Genomic DNA, 25,000 nt, shown 5'->3' on the forward strand with positions numbered 1-25,000 from the left:
ATTCCTGATCATGTACCCTCAGAGGTGTACATGATAATTACGATAGTACTCCATGAAAAAGTTGCACTATTACTAACTTCTGATCAACAATTTTCCTCCAAATTAATTTGTTATTGTCAGGACTTCAACACATCAGATCTTATATTTCTGTCTTTTAAGGCACATTTTCCTGTATCAATTCACATATCTTGGTTTTCCTCTGGGTCTTTTTCCTGCCAAATAGCAGACCATATAATTTTATCTCTCCAGAACACCTGCATTTAAAAAACAGACAAAATGTTAAAATGGAACTGGAGTGGATGAAGCACAAAGCCATCACGATGTCAGAATTTTCTTCATACCATACCTGGAAAAGAACAAGTTTTATAATATTTCCTCTCCCATTCTATTTAAGTGACCACCTGAGATTAGATCTAGTAACACATTGCTGAATGCCAACAATGGCAAGTTTTTTCCTAATATCCTCATTTTTAATGTCCTATGTCCTACTGCCATTGATACCATCTGTTCACTCTACTAATCTTTCTCAAAATCCAAATCAGGAGGTCTCCAGTCTTTGATCAAGTGTTTTATTTCTAACTCGGCTCTCAGATCAAGTTAAAATTGGTTTGAACAATTTCTTATTCCACATAAATTTATTCAGTTGACTTCCTACCATACCAGCTTTACTAATTCTATTGTCTATTTCTATACAAGAAAACCTCACTTAATGCAATTAATTAATACATCAATTAATGTGCACTAATTAGCAAATGCAATAAACAGGAATAATTGTAATTCATCCATCATAAATTTGAAAAAAAATTACAGTATAGGCTATATTAGAAGATAAAATCATCAAAATTAATAAAAATTAATTGTTTAATTTTTTATTTAATGTCTAAACATTTGATTGAGCTACTTTTTTTTTTTTTTTTACAAAAAATTTTTAAGTAAAGATGTTTAAATAGTGCTCTACTTTTTCATCTTATTATGAAATTTGTGATAGCTGGCAATTGCTTTATCAAGATTTTGGCAGACTTAGAGGCTTTGTTCCATATCAGGATCAGCATGAAACAAAATTTCCTTAGCATACTCAATGTGATTGAAAACTAGCTTGGGTTTTTATGCAGTTAGCTTCTTAGTTCACACTCCTTATCTTCTTCTTCTTCACATGAATGTTGTTCTTCTAGTTGAAGGAGATCATTCTCACTTAACTGTTCTGAATCAAGCAAGTTTCTCACATCTTCATTATCCAGTTCATTAAACCCAAGTTATCTTCCAGTTGTGCTGATTTCTTCAATAACATTAGATCTTGGATTTTGCACACGATAAACTAACATAGGCTAGAGTTTAAAGTCACCTTCTGCATTGCCTCCTAAAAGCTAGGAAAGTTTTTGTTGGCATATGCTTCCAAAAGAAACCAATTTCATCGACACAATATTTGCCAATCGTCATAATCACCATCCTGAATTATCCTTTGTAATTCTTCAGGAAACTTGGCCCCAGAATCTTTTTAGCACTATTAGATTCTCCCAGTTATTCTTACGTTATGCAGTCCAGTTCGATTTTTAAAATGGTTAAACCATCCTAAACTCTCAGTAAAGGTTTCACATTCCTCTTGAAATTTGGTCTCTTTCAATGAGGTAAACATATTGAGAGCTTTTGCCTTAATATTCCCTGTAGAAATAGTATTTTTTTTGGTTATAATCCTCAATTCAAAGTGATAGAAGACGCTCCATCTCGATCATTAAATGGCTTCTATTTCGGATGATTTGCATGCTTAAAGAAGAAGTAGCAACTTTTATTTGTTCTTTGTATTCTTTGCTTTTATTTAATGTAGTCCAAACTGTAGACTCGCTGTGTGCCAAGTCTCACACAATTATTGTATTACTAGCACCACTTTCATGTCTCTTTTAAACTTCCAGCTTTTCCGCTTGCTGCAGATTGGCGACAAAAAATTTCGCATTACGTAAAAAAATCACGTCAACTGATTAATCACTCGCTTAAAGCGGGAAATAGTATCATTTCATTCAATTGCACTAATTGATTATCGTGCATATCGAATTCGTGTTAATCGAGGTTTTCCTGTATTTAATTTGCCATCTTTGCTAAAAATTGTGCCTAAATAGCTCAAATATTTTACTTGTACTATAGGTTCACCATTCAGGATACAGTTGAAGTTTTCAATGGTTTCTGCCTATTTTCATTGCTTTTTATTGCTAATTTTCATACCAAATTTATTACAACAATTATTCAATTTACTAAGGGAATCTTGCAGGCTTGTGATGGATTTATTCACAAGTATGACATCGTATACATAAGGTAAAAAGCTTAAGTTAACATCACCAATTTTGATATCAGATTTAATATACTATTTTCCTTCATGTGATCCATATAGATAACAGTGAAGATAGTGTGCATCCTTGTCATGCAGCTGATTTAACATTAAACCATCTTCCTGTACCTACTTCAATTATAACTGCTGACTTACAACTAAAATAGAGACTATGTATAGCTCGATATAATGTCCCATTTACAGCACATGACTTTAGCATTTTGAAGGGCTTTCCTCTTGACACCTACGTCTATTTGGCCGGAATCCAGCTTGTTCTTCACCAAGCTTCCTATTCCACAACTGTTCTTAGCTGTTCCTCAAGTATACTGCATAAATCTTAATAGGAACACTCCAGTACAGAAATACCTCTGTAATTCAAATTCAGTTTTATTTCCCTTTTTTTGGATGAGTACTATGAGAGCTCTGCTCCAATCATCCAGAATTCGGCCCTCTGAATTATGCAATGCAGCCACTGTAAATCTTTCATACCTCCATATATTTCAGCATTTCTGGTCGAATTTCATCTACTCCAACTGAATTTCCACATTTCAGGTTTTTGATGACTTTTTCTACTTCAAGTATGGATATGTATTCCTGACTGCATTTCTGTTGGGAGTTTTCTAACACCATGGCAACACAGCATGTTTCATTTAAGCAGCCTTTCAAAGTAATTACCCCAAATATCTAGAATATCTTTATCATCAGTTTGAGTCACCTTTATCATCTCTGATACCTTTCACAGTACCTTTTGCTCCATTTCAAAGGTTTTATCAATAGCCTCCAGAATATTTATTTTCCACATTCTTAAAAGTATTCCCATGACTTTTATTTAATAGTTTTACAGTTCTTTGCTTTCTTATATTTCTCTGTATTCTCTAAGAGCACAAGCTAACTTACATGCCAGGAACTTTCCATGTGCTTTCTTCTTTTCCTTGACTGCATCTTTAATTTTCTGAGTCCACCATTGAGTTCTGATTTTACTATCATTACCAACAATCTCACCACAAGCCTCTCTGTCTGAATCAATGTTATCTTAAGATTTGCCACTGAATCTAAGGTTTGGTTCTTGTTTGGGTATTAGAGTCGACATTTCACCTCTGAAAGCTGCTCAACTTTGATTCATTTTAAAACTTTCTTAAACACTGCTCTTTATATGAAATTCAATTTTATTCTGCTCAAAACTAAATAGTGATCACTTCTTATTTCAAATCTCTGTATACTCTCATGTCCTGAACCAGTGGGAAAAATTGCTATCAACAATAATATAGTCAACAAGACTTTTCTTATTTCTTGCATCTTTGCTCCATGTGAATTTGTTTATTATTAGCTTTATGCTTTTCTCTAAATTTTCCCAAAATATTTCTGTATGTCTGGCAATAATTTCCTACTCTGCTGTTTAGATCTCTGACAAGGACCAACTTTTCCTTTTTCATTGTGCCAGCTGCCATCTCTAATGCCTCAAAAAAATTGATCCATTTCTACCTTGGTAGAACTTTCTATGAGACCACAAGCACAAATAAGTCTCATTGTCCAGGTCCCCATTCTGATATTTGCACACTTCATTAATATTGCCTACCATTCAAGATCATCCTCATATTCAGTATTGACTATTATTATAGCCACTCTCTCTCTCTTTTCTCCCTGATTGTTAATGCCTGAACATAATGTTGTATTTGTTGTTTAGAAAGATCTTACCTGTTTTTGTCTTATTTGTTTCCATCACACTTACTATGCCAATCTAGTACTTATCGAATTCTTCTGCTAGCTACATTTCTTTTCCATTGATGCTTCTTAAGTTAACAGTACCAATCTTGAGCTCAGCTGATGTTGGGTTGGGATGTGTTCTGGGATTTGTTCCAGTAGCTGACTTTGCTGTTTGCCCTGTTTTTTTCTGATGAAAACACGATGGGCACCCTGTTTAACCAGATGACACCTTATAAAATTCTGTCATGTTGTACCATCATTTTACATTGTGGTTTAAGCCAATAAGAATATAATTTGGTTGGCTAAATTCAAAATTGCCAGCCCATCCTGGTTTGTTCGGCATCCGGATAGATACCTAACAGAGGTGAACCATGAGGAGGTGAGGACTGGACATTAGGTAGACCATGATCATTTCTCTGCATTCCTTAAGACTGTGTGGACGTCTCCTTCCAGTCATACAGCTTTGACCCTTAAGCATTGCATATACTCCTGCATCAAATTCACTACTGGACATGAATCCAATAACTTCCCTTCTTGGATACTTTAATGATTTATACCTCTATAAGGCAATATTGAATTTCCCATTTATAGAAAATCTTTGCTGGCAAATACATTTACCAAGTCTTATACCAAATACAAATATTATCAAAAGTCTTGTTCACAGAGCTTGCAAAATTAGTTCTTCAGACTCCCTTGTACTAGAGGAATGAAATAAAATTATTACTTTGATGTTTAATGGATATAATGAAACCACAATCCAGAAAATCAGTGAATATCATCTCATAGCCAGACTACAATCTGATTTAAAAAATGATTACCATATCTCCACAAATACAATCCATACACTACTTTCAAACCAGTTCAGAAGTTATCTTCCTTCCCACCATCTTTTTTTTTATTTTATTTTAATGTTGCTCCATCCCATGAAAGGATATTTGAAAACCTACTATACATTATCCTTTCTTCAGTCTGGCAGCCATGGGACCGCCAGACACTTTCCTTAGCCACGTAAACAAACAACACAAACGCATACAGTTCACAATTGAGATTGAAAAGCATAACACACTTCCATTTCTAGTTACACTTGTCACATATCTTCCTTCTGGCAATCTTTCCTTCACTGTTTACTGGAAACCGACACATACTGGCCAATATATACACAAACTCCTACCACCACCCAACACAAAAACTAGGTGTCATTAATACTCTAAAAAACAGGGCTTTGAAGATTTGCTCCAATGAACAAGCGCTTAAAGACGAATTTAAAGTTATCAGCAATACTTTCCTAAAAAATGGTTACAGCCAACAAAACACTATTAACGAAATTGTCTACAAGACCTCAATAGAAAACAAAGATAAACCAGACTACAATAAAACTATAACCATTCCTTACATTAAAGAAACATCAGATAAAATAAGCAGAATACTACAGAAATACAACCTCAAAGTCACCTTTAAACCTCCTGCAAAATTAAAAATCTTACTCAACTCATCCAAAAGACCCACTCCCTCTGCTGACCCAACCTGGAGTATACTGTATTTATTGCACCTGTAATCTATCATATATATAGGGGAAACAGGATGCACAATTCCTATCAGACAAAAAGAACATAAACGACATTAAATATAATAACTATGGTGAAGCTGGCCTTGAATCATGCCCTGAACACTTCACATAGAATTGACTGGAAAAGCACCAGTTGTTTACATCACACCAAAACATGAAAGTACGAATGTAAATTTAAGGAAGCCTGTGAGATTCTTATCAACCACCCTAATCTGAACAATAATGGTGGTCTAAAAATCCCAAGCATATGGAAGGCACATATTCTACCCATGGAACCTTTCTCCCTAACAGTTAACTATAAACAGGACTGTAGATAATCCAGAATCTTAAATCTAATATAAGAATTGTCGTGTTAAATTAGGACATCATTGTTACTGTAAGAAAACTATCTATATGAAAGAATGTTTCTCTTATGTTAACTTAAATAGAATTTAGCTTTGATGTAGTTTCTAAATAATTAATTTTATTTTTTATTTTTTTTATTATTATACATACACATAATTTTTTTTTTCACTAGAGATCATGCCAGTAGAATAACTGTCGATCAAATCGAGAGTCCATCAGGCGGAGTCGGTGAATAAGCTACTACAAAATTGTGGTCCCTATTTTACCATTATTGCGAATGTTTTTCCATCGAAATTAACCATCAAACGGAAACCCAATAGCGGGTGCAGCGGAATACTTCAGTACAACCTGTAAGTACTTATAGTGTATTAAAACAGCTATCCTTCCAATTCAAAATCAGCCATGTGTAAGCACTCACGATGCCTACCGTACGCAGCAAAGATGGTGGCAGCAAACGCCAACAGCGAATGAGCACTTGTCTCGACAGCACAGTGCCGTCGACCGCCACCGACAAACCTATTACATGCTGGAGCTGCAAAACTGATGTCACAGACAGAAAAAAGGGCATATACTGTGAGTTCTGTCACAACTAGCTGCACACTTCGTGTGCGAAAATAGATGAAACTGCACATAAGCTACTTATCGAACTTAACTAGCCATTCTTCTATTCGTTGTACCTTCCTTCGGTAAAACAACTTCTGAACATAGGTAAATGTGTCGAAAACCTCGAACAGCACATCAAAGCTTTAAATTAAACTTTTACCGACAAAATACGTGCAGCCGAAGCTAAGCTTGAACAAATTGAAAACCAGTGCAATGCAAGCTCCACTCCGCTAGTGAAAGAACTTTGCGATCTAATCGCATCAACGGTAAACGACTTGATGAAAGCCAAACAAAAAACTCGACGCCATCATTTTGAACTTCCCGACAGAAAACGGAAAATCGTTACAAGAGAACATCAACAAACTAGCTGAAGAATGCAACATTGATCCTAAGAATATCATTAGTTGCCATTGTTTCAGGCCTATAAATAAAAGGAAGGACGGTACGAACTTTCCACACCTAGTAAAAGTGACTTGCGACACGCCGACAAGCACATCAAAAATAATAACAGCGATCAACAACAAGTTCAAGGACACCTGTCCCCAATCGCACATGTGCACAACCCAGACCTAACATTTGCACAAAGAGAATAAAGACGCCAGCTTCGAAGACAACTTGAAGAAAAACATCAAAACGGTGACGACAGCTGGACCATTAACTACAGACAAGATAAACTGGTGAAAAAACTAAGTGATGCCACTAGCAGCCACCATGGAGACAAGCATGCAGGCACTGCATAGGAAATGTGCAAGACCCATGCGGTCCAACATACAACTCACAAAACCCTACACATCCACTTCACCAACATCTGTAGCCTAAACTCCAACCTGAATAGTGTCCACTACCACCTACAGTCTACCAAACCCCACTACTCTTTCTGGCAGAAACTCAAATCTCACCTCCCCCAGCACCACTTATCTCAACCTTCCAAACTACTCACTCTTCAACAACTTTCACCCCAAGGGTGGCGAAAGATGTTGAATGCGCATCTGCTCTGACATACCTTGCCAGAGAGCACCCAACCTAGAATCACCCAACTTTGACCTTTGGTTGAAAATATCCCTTCCCCACTCAGTCCAATTCATCTGCTGTCTCTATCGCTCCCCCAACGCAACTAACCATCCTGAGCTCTTTAATTTCCTCTCCCTGAAAGTAGACTTTCTCCAATCCCACTTTCCCAACAGCAAAATCATCCTCCTAGGAGATTTTAACTTCCACAACACTAGCTGGCTTTCCTCCTCCAGTTGTATAAATCTTGCAGGCAGAGATGCCGAAACATTTGCCATCACTAACGACCTTACACAACTTGTCCAGATGCCAACCAGAATACCAGATAACCCAACCCACTCTCCAAACACCTTAGATCTCTTCCTCACCAATGACCCCTCCAAATACACAGTGAAAGTAGTGAGCCCTCTGGGCAATTCTGACCACAACCTAGTGCTCATCTCCTCTCCCATGCAACAACGTTTACACAGACACTCCCATACAAGAGTAGTTTGGCACTATAACAGTGCCAAGTGGGACAGCCTCCACAACTTCTATGCCACATTCCATGGTTGGACTATTGCTTCTGGCCTTCCAACCCAAACATATGCACCGAGCTTATTACCAAAGCAATCCTCACTGGCATGAATACATACATTCCATACAGCACTCTGAACTGCCACTCTCTAATGAAATTCTGGTTCTCCAAAAGATGTGCCAAGGCTGTAGAGATGAAACACCAGACATACCATAACTGGCTGAAATCAAGAACCTCATTCTCCTTCAAGGCTTACACCGAAGCCCATAATAAATGCAACAAAACAATCAATTCATCCAAAACAGAGTTCGAAAGAGCAAAAAGCAGGAAACTAGCAGCTTGTCCAAACAGCAGCCGAGCCTTTTGGTCTCTCGCCAAAGCAATTGGCCGTAACTTCTGTCCAACACTATTCCCACCCATATCACACCCCGATGACTCTACTGCATCATCACCCACAGAAAAAGCCAATCTTCTGGCCTCATACTTTGCTTCAAATGCATGCATAACTGACGATGGTAAATGTCCCCCAACCATTCCAGACACCCAACATACAATGCCCCCCCCCTATATCCTTTTGCCAGGATGAGGTCAGAAAAATACTGTCCAAATTAGACACAAAAGTCTCCTGACCCTGATGGCATTCTCCCAATTGTTCTGAAAGTTTGTGCTCCAGAACTGACCAATATCTTATATCACCTATATATACTCTCTTACACCACTGGAATCTACCCCACAAACTGGAAATTGGCCAATATTCAGCCCATTCCCAAGAAGGGTGACAAGTCACTGCCAGCCAATTACTGTCCTATCTCACTTACCTCAGTCCTGTCAAAGGTAAGGGAAAAAAATCATCAATTACCAACTCCGACACTATCTTGAAGACACTCACCAAATAAATGATCGCCAATATGGATTCCGCCACTGCCGATCAACAGGAGACCTACTCGCATACGTCACCCATCTCTGGACAAATGTTATGGAGAGGTTTGGCGAATCTCAAGTGGTTGCATTAGATATCTCGAAATGCCTTTGACTGGGTCTGGCACAAAGGCCTACTAGGCAAACTACCATCATTCGGTCTGACTCAGGACTTCTGTAGGTGGATTGCCAGTTTTCTGTCTGGACGCACACTGTGTGATGGTGGACGGCTCCCTATCCTCTCACCACTCAATTAATGCTGGGGTCACACAAGGTTCTGTCCTCTCACCAACCCTCTTCCTGCTTTATATCAATGACCTACTGCAATTGACCTCCAATCCAATACACAGCTTTGCAGACGACAGCACACTACACTCCTCGCTTGCATTTGATAAGCCTTACCCTACACAACTCACCTCAACCTACAGAACATCAACCACCACCACCTTCAACTCCAATCTCCAAGCCATCCTACAATGGGGTTCAGATAACCTCATAAATTTCAACACCAATAAAACCCAGTTCTGTACTATTTTCCATAAAAAAAAGAACAATTTTTCCCCAGTATCCTTTTTTGATGATACTCAAATTTCCAGAGAGTTTGTGATCTCACTCCTTGGAATCACCCTCACATCAAACCTCTCCTGGCATAAACATATCTCAAACACTGCATCCTCAGCCTCAAAAAAAACTAAGATTTCTCTTTCGTTCAAGATGTTACTTCACCCCCGAACAGCATTTAACATTATACAATGTCACAAATCCTCCCAACTATTGAATACTGCTCCCACATATGGGGTGGGGCCCCTAAAAGCTCTCTCAAAATGCTCGACTCGATACAGAGGAGAGCAATTAGACTTATCAATGATCCATCCCTTACCAACCCCCCACCTCTTTCACACAGACATATGGTCTCTGCAGTATGTATATTCTACAAATATTTCCATGGGAAATGCTCATCTGAAATCACATCAATAATTCTTCCGCTCAGTACTAAGCTCACTGGAACATGTGCAGCTGCTGCACAACATCCCTTTATAGTACACCTAGAAACAAACAGAACAAGTTTCTTTTCCTCTTCCTTCATCCCTGCAACTGCTGCACTGTGGAACAGTCTCCCACCTGCTGTGTTTCCCAAGGAATACAACTTAAAGTTATTCAAATGAAATGTAAACAAATTCCTCCTCTCCCAACCCACCACCCATACACAATACTAATGTACTATAGGTTGATCACCCAACCTCCTGTGTATGGGCTTAACATATATATATTTAAAAAAAATCCACCTTCACTTTAGCATACTGTGTGAAATGTAACTTAGTTTGTCCTTGTATATTTGTATATACTCAGATAATGACCTTAATATGAAGGTCGAAACGTCACGAAATTAAAATAGTTATTTATAACACGGTTGTATAGTCCATAATTTCTAAAATGATTGTACATTAGGCACCATAGGTAGACTAAAGAGTTTTTTTTAAATCAATTTTATATATTTTTTGTATTTTTAAACTATTTTTACACAGTCAGAAACTGCTCTAGAGACCAAACATGGAAATTTTTCAAGCCCCTTGGGGTTTCCAGTAAGCCCATGGTCTCACTGGGTGATGAAATTCATCTCCCACCCGAAGACAATCACAAAGCTCCATGCTCACAGTGGAATTTGAACCTGCAAACCATTGGTTGGAGGGAGGGAGGGGGGGGTTCTAATCACTCTGCCAACCAGGCCAGCTGGCATGTATCAAGTGCTTTTTTCTGCAAACTATAACTTTGGACATACTGACCATCTGAAATTAGAATCCAGAAAATCCCAGGACTACATCAAATTTTTAAAATCAGAAGGCCTATCCATGCTTCCAATGCTATCAACACTACACACAATTTCAAATCAAACCAAGATTTTGCACTACAGTAGATTTAAATTTATTTATTTATTTACTTATCGATTCTTTTAAACTTGTGAAACCCTGTGCAATTGTCCAGATTGCATGCCCGTCTCAAATTTCTAAGGAATAATCACCACAAATTGTTCATAATTTTTAATAATTATTTAGTTAACCTTGAATTACAGCTATACTTGGTTCCTTTGAACTTATAGCACATGCTCACTCAGCTGAGACTGATATACGAATAAATATTCAACACTATGCGATTCGCATTTTGAATTAACCAACTTCTGTATTTTCCTTGAATGATGCTCATGTTACAATGTGATAAATATATAGAAGTGAACTTATTTATATGTGTAAATCATTTTTAAAATATATGTTACTATGTTGACCACACATTTCTATAAAATATCTAATAACAAATAACTGCTATTTGGTATATCTAAGTTGGCAAAACTGAGATATTTTAATAACTTATGTTAAAATAGAAGCAAAGTTGATAATTTTCAAAGATTTCTCCTGAAAAACAACAATGAAGTCCATCCAATATTTACATGTGTATATCTATATAAATGCAAATTCCACCGAAGAGATGATGTAAAGTTTATAGTATATGAATATATTATTGGTACTATGACTGAACTAAATGCTAGATAATATAAAAAGCTATATTCCAGAAACCAAACATCGAACTTTTGAGGCCACTTTGGGGCTCCAATTTAGCTGATGGAACAATGAAATTGTTCATTTACCATCTATATGAAAGACACTTATGTGGTGTATACATTATTATACAATAAGAATGAATTATTAGGCAACTCTCAACATCATGAAATAATTTACTTTACCGTTTTGTAACCAATTCCCTATCCTTCATCTCAAAACGTTCAAACCAAACATGAGAAGTTGCTCTTGCTAAAGCTCTTTGCAAAACACCCAAAAAACCACCCTGACGTTGACCTACCTAAAAAAAAAAAAAATAATAATAATAATATATTTAAAAAAAGCTATAACTTGTATATAAGTAAAAGAAGTCACGTACAAGTAATCAAGTAACAAAGATTATACAGGATTAATTTAATCATTACAACAGTCCATTTAACTAATAAATAGTTAGAGTTCACCATTCAAATCCCCGATACCTTCAGTGAGTGTACAGAGTATTATGACAGTACTACACAGAAAGTTTACATCGTTTCCAACTTTCGATCAACAATTTTCCTCCAAATTAATCTGTTATCTGTGAGGATGCCTATATTATCAGATCATTGTTGCTTACCTCAAGGGCTCACTTTAGTGAGTATGGGCATGGCAAACCCAAGGTACTTACTTGATGCTGAGCCATGCCTTACTTCAGGTAATATACATCTGTTATATCATCTGTGGACTGGTCCCACCCCTCCTTTCTTTGCTACTTTCTTCTCTTCTTGTTCCCCCCCCCAATGCTATTAGGGTATTCCAGGGCTAGGGGTGAATTCTTTCCTATTTTGCTATGTCATTTCATCTTATGCAGCCATCGAAGGGGGCAAACCAGCCCCAATAGGTGCCGGTTCAAAGCCCAGATAAATGGCAAGGGTTGATTTCAGAAAGGGCATTCGGTTGTAAAACTTCACTGCCAGATCTAGCTATGATCAGATGAGTCAAGAAAGTGATACAAGGGCTAGGGCATACCTCTCAGGCGACGTGCAGTGACATCACCATACAGCTATGAGAAGTGGACAAAGGCTACCACATCAAGGGAGAATGCAGTTAAAGAAGTGAGCCCAACAGGTGGAGAAAATGTTTCAAGTGGGAACGTTGAATGTTAAAAGCATGATGGGAAAGAAAGGTGTCAGACCTGAGGAGGAGGAAGTTGGACATTTTACGTGTGCAAGAGACAAGGTGGAAGGGGGAAAAGGCAAAGGAACCGGGAGAAGGGTATAACTTGTTCTACTCTGGAGCAAAATAAACAGGGAAGAAATGGCGTCGGAATTGTGATGTATGACAGAATGAAGGACGAAGTGCTCGAAGTGGGCAGGAGGAACAATAGGATCATGTGAATGAAACTGGGTTGGAGAAGAGCAAGTAGTCATCTTATGTGCATACATCCTGCAAATTGGCATACAGCAGAGGAGAAAGATGAGTTCTGGAACATGCTAGATGAAGAAATGAGGGAAGAAGAAAACGAAATGGTGATTGTCGGAGGAGACTTGAACGTTCACATAGGAAGACAAAATAAGGACTATGAAAGGGTGCATGGCAGCAATGGAGAGGGAATGATGAACCAGGAAGGAGAGAGGATTGAGACTTTGCAGCAGCGTTTGATCTGGCAATTGTGAACTCGTTTTTCTGCAAGAGGGAAGGACATTTGATAACATTTGGCAGTGGTAACAACAGTTTGCAGATTGACTACAATTTGACTAGAAGAAAACATCTTAAGGAAGTAAATTGTAAAGTAATCCCAACAGATCAAGTGACGCAGCAATACCAGCAGCTGTGAGCAGACTTTAAAATAAGGTCAAAGATAAAAACTTTTGGAAGCCATGGTGATGAAGACAATTAAGTGGTTTTGCATAAAAGAGAGTTGGATGGACTAGAATGCATACAAGATTGGTGGAGACATAACTCAAAAGGAATTCTGAGCTGTGCAATTGAGGTGCTTGGTGAAACATCTGGAAAGATTAGAGAGCAGAAGAAGGGTTGGTGGTGGAATAATAATGTACAAGAAGCAGTGACGGCTAAGGGGAAGGCAAAGCAGAAGTGGGATGAGTCAAGAGTGGAAGAAGACAGAGAGAGAAAGTGAGTAGCCAAGAGTTGTTATGCAGGTGAAAGCCATGGCATATCAAGATCTTTATGATCAATTAGAAACAAAGAAAGGACAGAGAAAAATTTATCAATTGGCAAAATGTAGAAGGCATCCAAGGACATCTTACATGTGAGGCAAATTAAAGACTCTAGGGGAAGAGTAATAAGGAGAGATGTGGATATAAGAAAAAGATGGATAATATACTTTGAAGGGCTTTTGAATGAGGAAAATGTGAGGACTCAGAGAAGATGAGCAGTCTTATGAGGGGATGGTGCAGAACATCAGTAGAGTGAAAGAGGCCATAAAGAGGATAAAGAATGGAAAATTGGTGAGTCCTGACAGGATCCCAGTGTAGGCATGGAAGGCACTAGAGAAAGATGAAATTGACCTGCTGTGGGATCTGTTCATATAAGTTTGCTAACAGGAAAATATACCCAAGGAGTGGAGGGAAAGTACTCTTGTCCCCATCTACAAGGGTAAAGGAGATGCACAAGACTAAGAATCACAGAGGAATAAAGTTGATGTCCCACAAAATGAAAATCCTAGAAAGGGTTCTTGATGAAAGACTGAGGAAAGAGGTGAAGATTGCAAAGGAGCAATTTGGCTTCATGCCTGGTTGATTGACGACAGATGCTATCTTTGGGTTACGGCAGATGATGGAAAAGTTTCGAGAGAAACAACAGGAGCTACCATCTGGTGTTTATTAATCTGGAGAAAGCATATGATAGAGTGCCAAGGCAAGAAGTCTGGTGGTGTCTGAGGGAGAAGAAGGTATTGGAGAAATATGTCAGGTTAATGTTCACGAGATGTACAGAAATATGAAGACGAGTTCAGACTTGCGTGGGAGAGACAAAGTTTCAAGTGACAGTTGTCTTGAATCAAGGGTCAGCATTAAGTCTGTTCCTGTTTAATATTGTGATGGAGGAGGTGAGAGAAGACATGCCTTGAACAATGTTGTATGCAGAATCAAGAGAAGTGGCAGCTAAACTGGAAAGATGGAAGAAAGTACTGGAAGAAAGAGGTATGAGACTGAGCAGAAGTAAGACAGAATGTGTGTTGCAAAGTGGATGACAGCCAGGAGACAGATCTGAAAGGAAATGTCATCAGGAAGGTTAGGGACTTTAGATACTTAGGTTCAAAGTGAAAGAGGATGGAGAGGCTGAGAAGGAAGTGGGATGCAGGCTACAAGCTGGATGGAGGGAAGTGGAGAGAGATGGCTGAGTGCTATGATAAGAGGGTGCCGATCAATCTAAAAGGCAAAATCTACAGGGAAGTAGTGAGACCAGCTATGAAGTATGCTATGGAAACTGTGGCCCAGAGGAAAAATAACATCAGGAGGATGGATGTAGCAGAGATGAGAATGCTTAGTGTGACCAGAAAGGATCATCTGAGAAATACTATGTAAGGGGAATGGTGAAAGATACAAACTTAGGAGGGAAGATATAGGATGCAAGGTTGAGATGGTTTGGTCATGTGATGAGGAGGGAAGACAAGTATGTGGGAAGAAAATTCATGCAGATGGATGTGCAGGGGAAGAGAAAGTACAAGTGGCCAAAGAAGAGATAGAGGGAGCTGGTGGAGGAGGACTTCAGGATGAAGTTGGATGTGGTTACAACCCAAGACAGGAGGATGTGGAGGAGACTCACTAAAAACAGCGACCCTACTTAAATGGGACAAACTGCAGAAGAAGATATTTCAGTTTTCTAAAAACTTCTGCCTACATCTTCATCTTCCTCTGGGTTATTTTTCTGCCAAAAAATACTTGTTTTGCTAAACTTTCCTCTTCTATTTCATTTAAGTGACCATACCACCTTAGATTAGCTCTGTTCACAGAATCCTGAAGGCAAATAATATCAATTTCCATCCCAATATAATCATTTCTGCTTCGATATAGATATGTAAGCGGGCATACTTTGAAGAAAATTTAAGACGAAACCTAAAATTGTGAAATACATTTATTAGTTGTAAAATTTTTGCCTAAGTATCATAGGCATCTTTAGAACAATGGAACACAAAATAAAATTACAATAAAAGAATTTTACAGCTAATAAGTTTATTTCAGGTAAGTCTGTCTTCATTTTTTTTTCTTTTCAAAATCCTCAATTCTAATATGGTTCTGCCACTGATGCCATCTCCTCACTCCACTCATTTATCTCAGAACTATATCTGTACTCCCCAGTCTTTGATCAACTTATTTCTAACCCAGCTCTCAAATCCAAAAGTAAAGCAGTTTCAATAATGCTAAATATTCAAACCAGTTTTAACTTGTGGAATGGAATAAGAGCTTCTCTCTTATTCCATTTAAATTTAGTTGATTCCATACCATACTAGATTTGCTAATTCTGTTGTTATTTCCATAATTATTTTGACATCTTCATTAAAAACTGGACCTAAATAGCTGAAATGTTCTACAAGTTTTCCATTCAAGAATGCAATTCATATTCCTTCCTTTTTTCACACTAAATTTATTAAATTTAGTTAGGAAATTCTGCAGACACTGGATTTGTTTAGGCTGCATAAAGAAAGAGCTAAGTTGAATATCTTTAATTTTAAAATCAGGTATAATGTCATCCATACAAATAATGAATAACAGTGGAAATATATATCCTTGTCTCATGCCTAATTTAACATCAAACAATCTTCCTGTATATAGACCGTGTAAACGATACATAAGTGACAAAAGAAAGTAAACTCCTCCCTAACAATATAATTATTATTTTAAACATTTTAAATGGTTTAACATTCTGAGTGGTTCAACAATAATCATAAAATTGAACTGCCATTATTTAATCTATACATTAACTGAATGTATAGATTTAAATCAATGTGATCTGAAAAGGTTGGAAGCATGGAAAAATGATAATAGCTATCAATACAATGTTAGTAAGTGCAAAGTCATGCACATTGGCATGATACAATATCCAACAGCATGAGAGGGTGGTGTGAAAAGTTCTCTGCCTTGACCATAGATTGGCAACACTATCAACAAGATTTTTTTTTTCCTAAGTTGGTACATCTGTCATAAGCATCCATGTGAAATTGCAGGTCATTCTATCAAGTACTTTGTTTTATACAGCTGTCTGAAGCAAAATTGTTGTCTGTATCCCTTGAAATGAATAAAACTGACTATCGTGCGGTTATAAAATTGTTTGTAAAAAAAAGGTTTAAATCCAAAAGAAATTCATTCTAAGTTCATAAAAGTTTATGGGCACTCTTCTCCTTAGTTTTTGATAATTAAGAAATGGGCTGCTGAGTTTAAACATGGCCGTACCAGTTTTGAAAATGATCCATGTGAAGGACGTCCAAAAAGTGTAACACCAAAAATCGTTCATCAAGTGCACAAAATGGTATTGGATGATTGGCGATTCAAAGTACTTGAAACTGCTGAGACTACAGGCATTTCAAAAGAACGTGTAGGATATATTTTATATGATGAATTGCATATGAAAAAGCTTTGTGCAAGATGTGTGCCGCACTTACAGCAGATCAAAAACGCACTCGCATGAAAATCTCTGAATAGGTACTCGGGGCATTTTAACAAGAATAAAACTGATTTTATTTGTGCATCGATTTATTATTATGGATGAGACTTGGATTCACCATTACACACCAGAATCCAAACAGCAGTCAAAACTGCAGATAGAAGCCAAAGAAGACAAAGTCTGTTCCATCAGCAGGAAATGTCATGGCATCAGTGTTTTGGGATGCTAAAGGCATTTTGTTTATTAATTATCTTGAAAAAGGTAAAACAATAACCGGGGAATATTATTCAGATCTTTTAAGCAGACTAGATGAAAAAATTCATTAGAAAAGACCCAGTTTGCAGAAGAAAAAAAAAAAAATCATCTTTCATCAGGACAATGCACCTGCCCACAAAAGTGTTCTGGCAATGGGAAAATTAAGGGATCTGCACTATGAATTGTTGGAACATCCACCCTATTCCCCAGATTTGGCTCCCTCTGACTTCTATCTCTTCCCAATACTAAAACTCTTCCTCACTGGTCAGCATTTTTCTTCGAATCAAGAGGTGATTGCAGCTGTAGAGGAGTATTTTGCAGATCTTACTGAGAACCACTACAGGGACGGGATAATGGTGCTGGAGCATCACTGGAATAAATGTATTAGTCTTAAGGGAGATCATGTTGAAAAAAAAAAAAAAAAAACTTTGAATTTATACATTCGTTTTTTCATTGTTAGGCCGAGAACTTTTCAGACCACCCTCGTAAGTACCTTTGTCTTGAAAAGACTTTCATTTGAATCCAGTTTAGAATGCACGTAATATTTATAAGTGTTTGCAATGAAGATGAGTAATTATCCTCAGAGGTAGCATGCTTCTGCTTCTAAACTTTTTTTTTCTTCCCCTTCACAAAATACTGGCAAGATAGCAGAGATATGAAGTGAATTTATCAAATAACAAGCAATAAACTCACTTCATGAACTAGGTCACCAAGTCAGTCCTTAATTTTGAAATAACTCAGGAATTATCAAAAATATTAATTTCTCTCAATCAATATTCTAACTTTTACCGGTCCATATGTGCATGAAAAACATTCTGTGTGCAAGTTTCCAATCTCAGATTCAATGTGGGTGGTAGCTTGTGCTTACAATAGGGAAAGTCATACTCTTCATTTGATACACCTAAACTTGGTGACATCTTTATTAAAAGATGTTGCAGGTTGAATATTTTTATAAGAGCAATCTAAATGCTTACTCCTTCAGCTACTTAAATACTATATATACATGCAGTTTATAAACAAATGTCAGCATTTGTCCATCCACTTAAATTTAAATGAATTTGCAGTTCTTTTCTGCTTTAATTTCTACAGTGATACTGAGGATTTAATGCATTAAAACCGCTAATGGAATATTTCTCATATCAATGTTACCTTTTTGTCCAGCTATAACCTATAAAATTGTGAGCAGGAAATTTCAGGTAACTACAAAAATCTCTTCTAATTTACTCAACAATTACCGTGTAGATAGTAAACACCCTAAACAAATATGCCTCTGCAACTTACTGACATCAGTGTTAGTTCACTCACATGGCACAGGATAAAATTAACTAAAGTGTATTAATTAAATTAAAGATGCCAATAAATTATATGCTTGGTTTATCCTTTACCCAAGTGTAAGAAAACAGTTTACATGTGAAGTATCTTCATGACTAAGCTACTTATATATAGAGGCTAATGACCACCTTAATTGCTTTAGTATCCCATAATGTAAAGCACACACCTACTTTTGGGTGTGTATAATGCATTATAGGAAGGGCCACTACCCAAACCAGTTTTGATCTTTGTATAAGTAAAAAGTCTTCTCCAAAAACCAGGCAATCCCTCAGGTCACACTAACCTCAACGAGTAGAATAACCTGAAGGTTCAATTTTAACTCATAACTCTCAATGAGTTAAAATATTCTGTAAATATTTTAAGTATTCAAAGATACTTAGCAGTGGTTCTACTCAGTGACAGGCTCACCCTACCACCAAGCAGAACCACTCATCTCCCGAGGAAAAGCACCCACTGACCCCAATAAAAGCCATGTCAGTAGAAGCAATACTATAGGCAAGTATCTAATGGAATGTAGTGATTGAAACCACTTTAGCAGAACCTACCACATGAAATATTTCAGGGTCTGGGAGTCAGACCCAGAAGTGATACCAAGGTTGAAGTATTGTAGAAGTCATATTTCCCCATACACACAAGCAGTGAAAAGGTATCATACCTTATTATTAAAATACTCTGGATTACAGCTAATTGTTGCAAGTTTTTTTTTCCCACTTGTTATGAATTAAAGATGCCAAGAAATTATATTCTTGGTTAATCCTGTATGCAAGACGTACACTCCTTTTTTGAATATCGTATGTGTGCATATATTTGCAGCTTAGAAGAAACATTGCTCTCAATACTAAGAAAAACTGTTGATGAATACAGTAAGCAATAAAAAAAAAAATCTCAGAAACTCGGGTTTTTCATTTAGCAAGATAATACAGGCACTTGACATACACATCATATATGGATGTTGCAGATAAAAATTAATCTACCTATCAGAGCATTAATGAGTCATTTCAGAAAGGCAAATGTAAGGGATAGAAAGAACAGCTATGAATAAAAATGCTTTCAATACTGACTAATTATTTTAATTTACATTTGTGATATATGTGTCCTCTATAAGTTGCTGAGGTGGAGCGAATAATATGAATGTTTGCATTTATGATGGCCATAATTAAAAAACTTATTAGATGGAAAAGATTTGTTTGCAAGATATAAATATAATTAACTAATAACATATAGTGGCTATATATATTGGTTTGGTTTATAATTTATTTGGCACAAAAACAATAAAGGTCATACTGCGCCATGGTAAAGGTTACATTCTTTAACTATACATAAACAGTTAAAGAAAATTGTAAACAAAATGTATGTACAAAAATTAAGTTCCACAATGCAGTATTTACATAAACAAAATGACTGCAGAGATCACAACAACACACAAGGTCAAAAGTTACAGCAGTACATAAAGTCAACAGTATAAGTTAATAAACAAAATGCATGCACAAAAACAAGCCAAGGAAAGCAATATCTATACATAGAAAAAATTACAACAAATGTTATTACAGCAGTATATAAATAGTTAAAAAGGAATTATTATACAATATGTATGCATAAAAATTAAATTTAGCATGGTATGGTATCTACATATAAACAAAATTAAAAGAAGGTTACACAAATATACACGATCAAAGGTTACATCAATAAATAATTAGTCAAAAAATAAACTAGTAAATAATACGCAAGTACAAAAGTTAAGAAACGCAGCATCTATATATAAACAAAATTACAGACAAATGCGTTTGTACAAATTAATTCTTTGTAAAAAGTTAAAAACATCATGCAATCTACCCAAGTCTGCTAGCATCTGCCTGAGTGTGTAAGGTTTGGCTAGATAGGAAAAAAGTTCATTCCTCTCGCATGTAAAGCTGGCACTCCACCAGGATATAACAAATAGTGAGACGTGTATTACATTTCTCACACATGGGAGGGTCATCAGCCCTCAGTAAACAAAAAATGTGTACAATGACTGACCTATGTGGAGTCTAGCAAGAACAACTTCCTCTTCTCTTTATATGTTGACTAGAATGCCAATATTTAATTTCAGGCTTAATGTCATATAATTTGTTTGTCAATACTTCCTGCCATTGAGCAATCAGCTTTGATCTTATAAACTGTCTATAGTCTGTATATAGTACTGCCAAACAGTACTTGGAGAAAGTATGAGCTGATTTAGCAACTGCATCTACAGCCGCATTTCCCTTAATTCCAATGTGGCTGAGAATCCAGCACAACTGAACATCAATATTAAGTAATTTCATTTTGTACAACAGATGTATAATCCAGTGCTCTGTGAGGATTATACATGGGAGAGGAGATAGCCTATAAAGAGCTCAATGAGTCTTTTTGTAGATGCACTCAATACACTTTTGGTAGAGGTTTTCTTTTATATGCATAAGTGGAAGCAGAATGGCATGCAACTCTGCTATATAATTGCTGCATTCCAGTGGGATCGGGTTGGAGATAATGTCAAGAAACACAGCAGCACAACCAACAGAGGTATCAGTTCTTGAACCATCAGTATGATGATTCAAGAAATCCAAGTGGGTTACTCTATGTGCACTATCTACTCTATGATGGAGTATGAGACTTCTGTAGCTGACAAAGTGAGAGGTGGAATGCAAACCTGCCATGAAAGGATAATGTTATGTTTAGTGTAGGCAATGTTATCAACATTCATACCAGCAACTTGCAGAGTCTTTAACATGCATGCCAAAAGGACATATGGCAGTTTGAGCGTGATATTGAGCTTTCCAACACAGAAAAAATTGAAAACTGTTTCCATTGAAGTGATAGAGTCAGTTCATGAGCTTCAACAAAGACTTTGAATGGACATTGTGTGAAAGGCACCAGTAGCTAGCTATATGCCCTGATGGATGGAATCCAACCATTGCAGTTTACTCTGTCTTGCAAAACCATAGACTTGAGACCCATAATCCAGCTTTGAACGTATAAGTGCATGATAAAGATGGAGCAATGATTGATCAGCACCACACCAAGTAGAGGATAGAGTATGAAGGAGGTTCAGTGCGCTCTTGCACTTTTCTCTTAGTTGATGAATGACTAACTAGAAGTTTAAGTTTTCTGTCAAAGATGAGTCACAAGAGCTTGGCTTCTGTAGCTACTGGAATAACACTTCGTCCATTCTTAATTCAGGATCTGGGTGAAGAGTGCATTTTTACAGAAGCGTACACAGACACTCTTTTCTACTGAAAACCTGAACCCATTACTAAGAGTCCAGAAAATCAATTGCTTGCTGAAGTGGTCTTTCAATTACCCTCATGTTGCAAGAGTGACAGTAAATCGTAAAGTCATCAACATATAGATACAGTGGGAGGAAGCTCAGCAACTGAGTTAACTTTAATAGCAAAAAGTGCCACACTAGACAGAGCCTTGGGGAACACCCTGTTCTTGATATGGTCCAGTGATGGTGGTCTGGGAAAAAAAAAAAAAAAAGGATAGTAAAAAAGACTCAGGAAAAGTAGAGCAAAGAATACAGGGAAAAAAGAGGAAGAATGAAAAGGCTGCCATCAACTCCTCCGTGTGGAGCACCTTTTCGTGGTGCTCCACATGGAGGGATATACATTGGTAGCTCAGTAAATAACCATATGGAAGGGCTAATCCAACAAACTAAATGTTCATAGGTGATTCATATAGGTGTGGTAGGAATACATTTAGACTGATGGAGCAGCAAATCATCTTGTTCAATTTGTTTTATGATCTCACATGAAAGGTCACAGGCCATTACAATGCAGTGCCACATATGGATAAGTGATTATGGAGAAAAAGATAGGTTATTGATATGTTTCTTAAAAGAGTTGGAGGTTGTACCCAGTGCAAAAAACAGTATGGAAGAGATTGTTCCAAAGAACAGAGGTGGATGGAATGAAGGAAGATTATGAAAGTTTGTCTGGTATGTTTCAGGTTACACACTGTATGGGTGTTGGCCAGTGGCTGCGCTAGTTCTTCCATAGTTAGAAGGAAGTGGACGAATGGTAGTGACCCAATTCTGAGGAGAAGTGCCCATGAAAGTGCCTATAAAAAAAAAGGCAAAGTACAGAAACAGACTGCCTATGAGAAAGTGACTGAAGGGAATCTGAGAGAAGGGTCATCTATTAAGTGGATTGTCATCTTCTGAATATTATAAACCTCCAAGGTTGGTCAGATCTGAGACTTAGTGTTAATGTGAGTTGAGAGGAAGAGCAGTAATGTTTTCAAAAGAAAAGAAAAACAAGCTTTTTAGAGGTTGAGGAGATTATGTCATATGTTTGTGCCAGGATAAACTGGATGTGACAGTCAACCCAAGAAGAGAATACTGATCTTGAAAGGAAATTGGAACATAATCAAACATAAGATGGAGTGAGGCAGGATTTTTTTTTGCAGGTAATAAGAAAAGCTTAATTTTTTTGCATTCAAATTTACTAAGTTGTCTTCACCCCATTTGAAGATGTTGAGGAGATCAGTGTTAAAACTATTGGATATTGAAGATCTTGAGGCTTCTGTCATTAGAGTACTATAGCATTTCTCAAATGAGGAAGCGGAATGAAGAGTACTGTTATCAGTATAACTGAATAGGATTTGAAGTCAGAGAGAGAAAGGAGGAAGACCATAGGTGAAAGTAGAGAGCCCTGGAGTACTCCGGCATGGAAGTGGATTGCTAGTGAGGAAGATAGCAATCCAATCACAGTGTGGAAGGGAGGCCATAAAAACAGTAGCTTGTTCTGGAGGCCTCAAAAACAGATACAATCAAATGCTCTTGAAATATTGAGAACAACAATATGGGTTTCTCCAAATCTTTCATGGCCTGTGTCCAAAGGTAGTTGAGATTAGCAAGGTCAGCTGTAGAACGAGAATGGTAGAATTCATATTGGTGATTGCTAATTAAGTGATTAGTCTCCAGGTAATGAAGCTGGTTATTGATAACCATCACTTTCAAAGTACTGACATGTGAGCAATGGATCAATAGTGAGACAGCTGAGTTTTGCCTCCCTTTTTGGGTACAAGTACAGGTTTGCTTCCATGCTGCTAGGTAGAATATGATAGCTTTTATATAGGCGATACAGGATGGGTGTTAATTCTGAGACAAGTTTTGAGCACAAGTAGAGGAAGACTATCCGGATGTGGAGCCTTATTAGTATCAAGATTGATCAGGTTTCCTAATGTCCTGGTGAAAGTTCAGGAGAGGCATGTAGTGACAGTTTGTGGTAGTGAGAGAGGTGATGCGCCTTGGCTGTCCAGACAAGAGCTGGAGAAAAAAAAACTGATGCTATAGTACGCCCACAGATTCGAGACCCTTCGAGACTTCTGCGCATGTCAACAGAAGCAGAATCCATTCCGATAATAGAGTAATCAATTCATATTGTGAGATGAGTTGTTTATTATTACAAGTCGGAAAATTAACTTTCTTTTATGATCATTGTAGTTAACTATGTTGCTTGTATAACAGTTGGAAAATTTTACCTATAAAGCACATGATTTCAAGTGTTGGAGAACAATTCGTACGTCCTTCATTTCTTTCTCCTCTTCAGCATGAATCGACTATTCTTGGCAAGTTTCCAAGCAAAGATCTCTAAAGCGTGGGCATACTATAAGAGATCTGCCTTTTCCCTTGGGTGAGGTTACTATGGTGCCATCGGGATACAAGACCAGAAAACTTGACTGCCAGTTGAGCAAGAGGGAAGTTTAATGCAGCTCATTCTTATGAAGCCTGCTTTGGAATAGTTCATAACTTTTTATACTTGTTTCTGTCTGCTGTCTAAGCTGAACGAGAAGTTGGAGTTTAATTTAAGCCATTGAATATATGCTGCATTTTTCTCATGGACTGCAGAAGTGCATTTTTTTGAGAACCAGGGCTTGGATATAATTTGTAGGGTTAAGGTGGAATGAAGGCCCTCATTCCAGTGAGGATTATTTCAGTTATTAGTTCAGTGCAGATGTCTGGATTGGAAGAACGAAAGCAGTAATCTGACCATGGAAAAGCGGCATAAAAATTCCCGAGATCATCTCAGTTGGCACAATTATAGATACAAGGGCTGAGATTGTGGTCAGAATTGCTAAGGAGAGACATCCCATAGCCTAGCTGAGGAAAGGTTCAGAGTTGGAAGAATGATGAAGATTGTCTGGTATTCTGGTTGGTAGATCAACTATTTGTGTTAGATCACAACTATTGACAAATGATTCAGCTTCTCTTCTGGCTTGATTTGTAAAGCTGGAGTAGGCAAGCCAGCTTGTGTTAT

General features: G+C 37.3%; 1 protein-coding gene across 3 annotated transcripts in view; it reads right to left on the minus strand.

Moving 5' to 3' along the window:
* The window catches only part of Gpat4 (Glycerol-3-phosphate acyltransferase 4), a 470,968-nt gene that overhangs the window by 238,413 nt on the left and 207,555 nt on the right, over window positions 1-25,000 (minus strand). For all 3 annotated transcript variants that reach the window (XR_016548355.1, XM_090393085.1, XM_090393086.1), the window contains exon 10: window positions 11,717-11,832. Coding sequence is in view for 2 of the 3 variants with exons in the window: in XM_090393085.1 (XP_090249211.1) it covers window positions 11,717-11,832 (116 nt within the window). In the remaining variant the exon portion in view is untranslated. The remainder of the gene's footprint in view (window positions 1-11,716; window positions 11,833-25,000) is intronic.

Source organism: Typopeltis vanoorti, chromosome 5 (assembly GCF_054136105.1).
Source record: "Typopeltis vanoorti isolate ZY-2024b chromosome 5, IOZ_Tvanoo_1.0, whole genome shotgun sequence".
Lineage (NCBI taxonomy): Eukaryota > Metazoa > Arthropoda > Arachnida > Uropygi > Thelyphonidae > Typopeltis > Typopeltis vanoorti.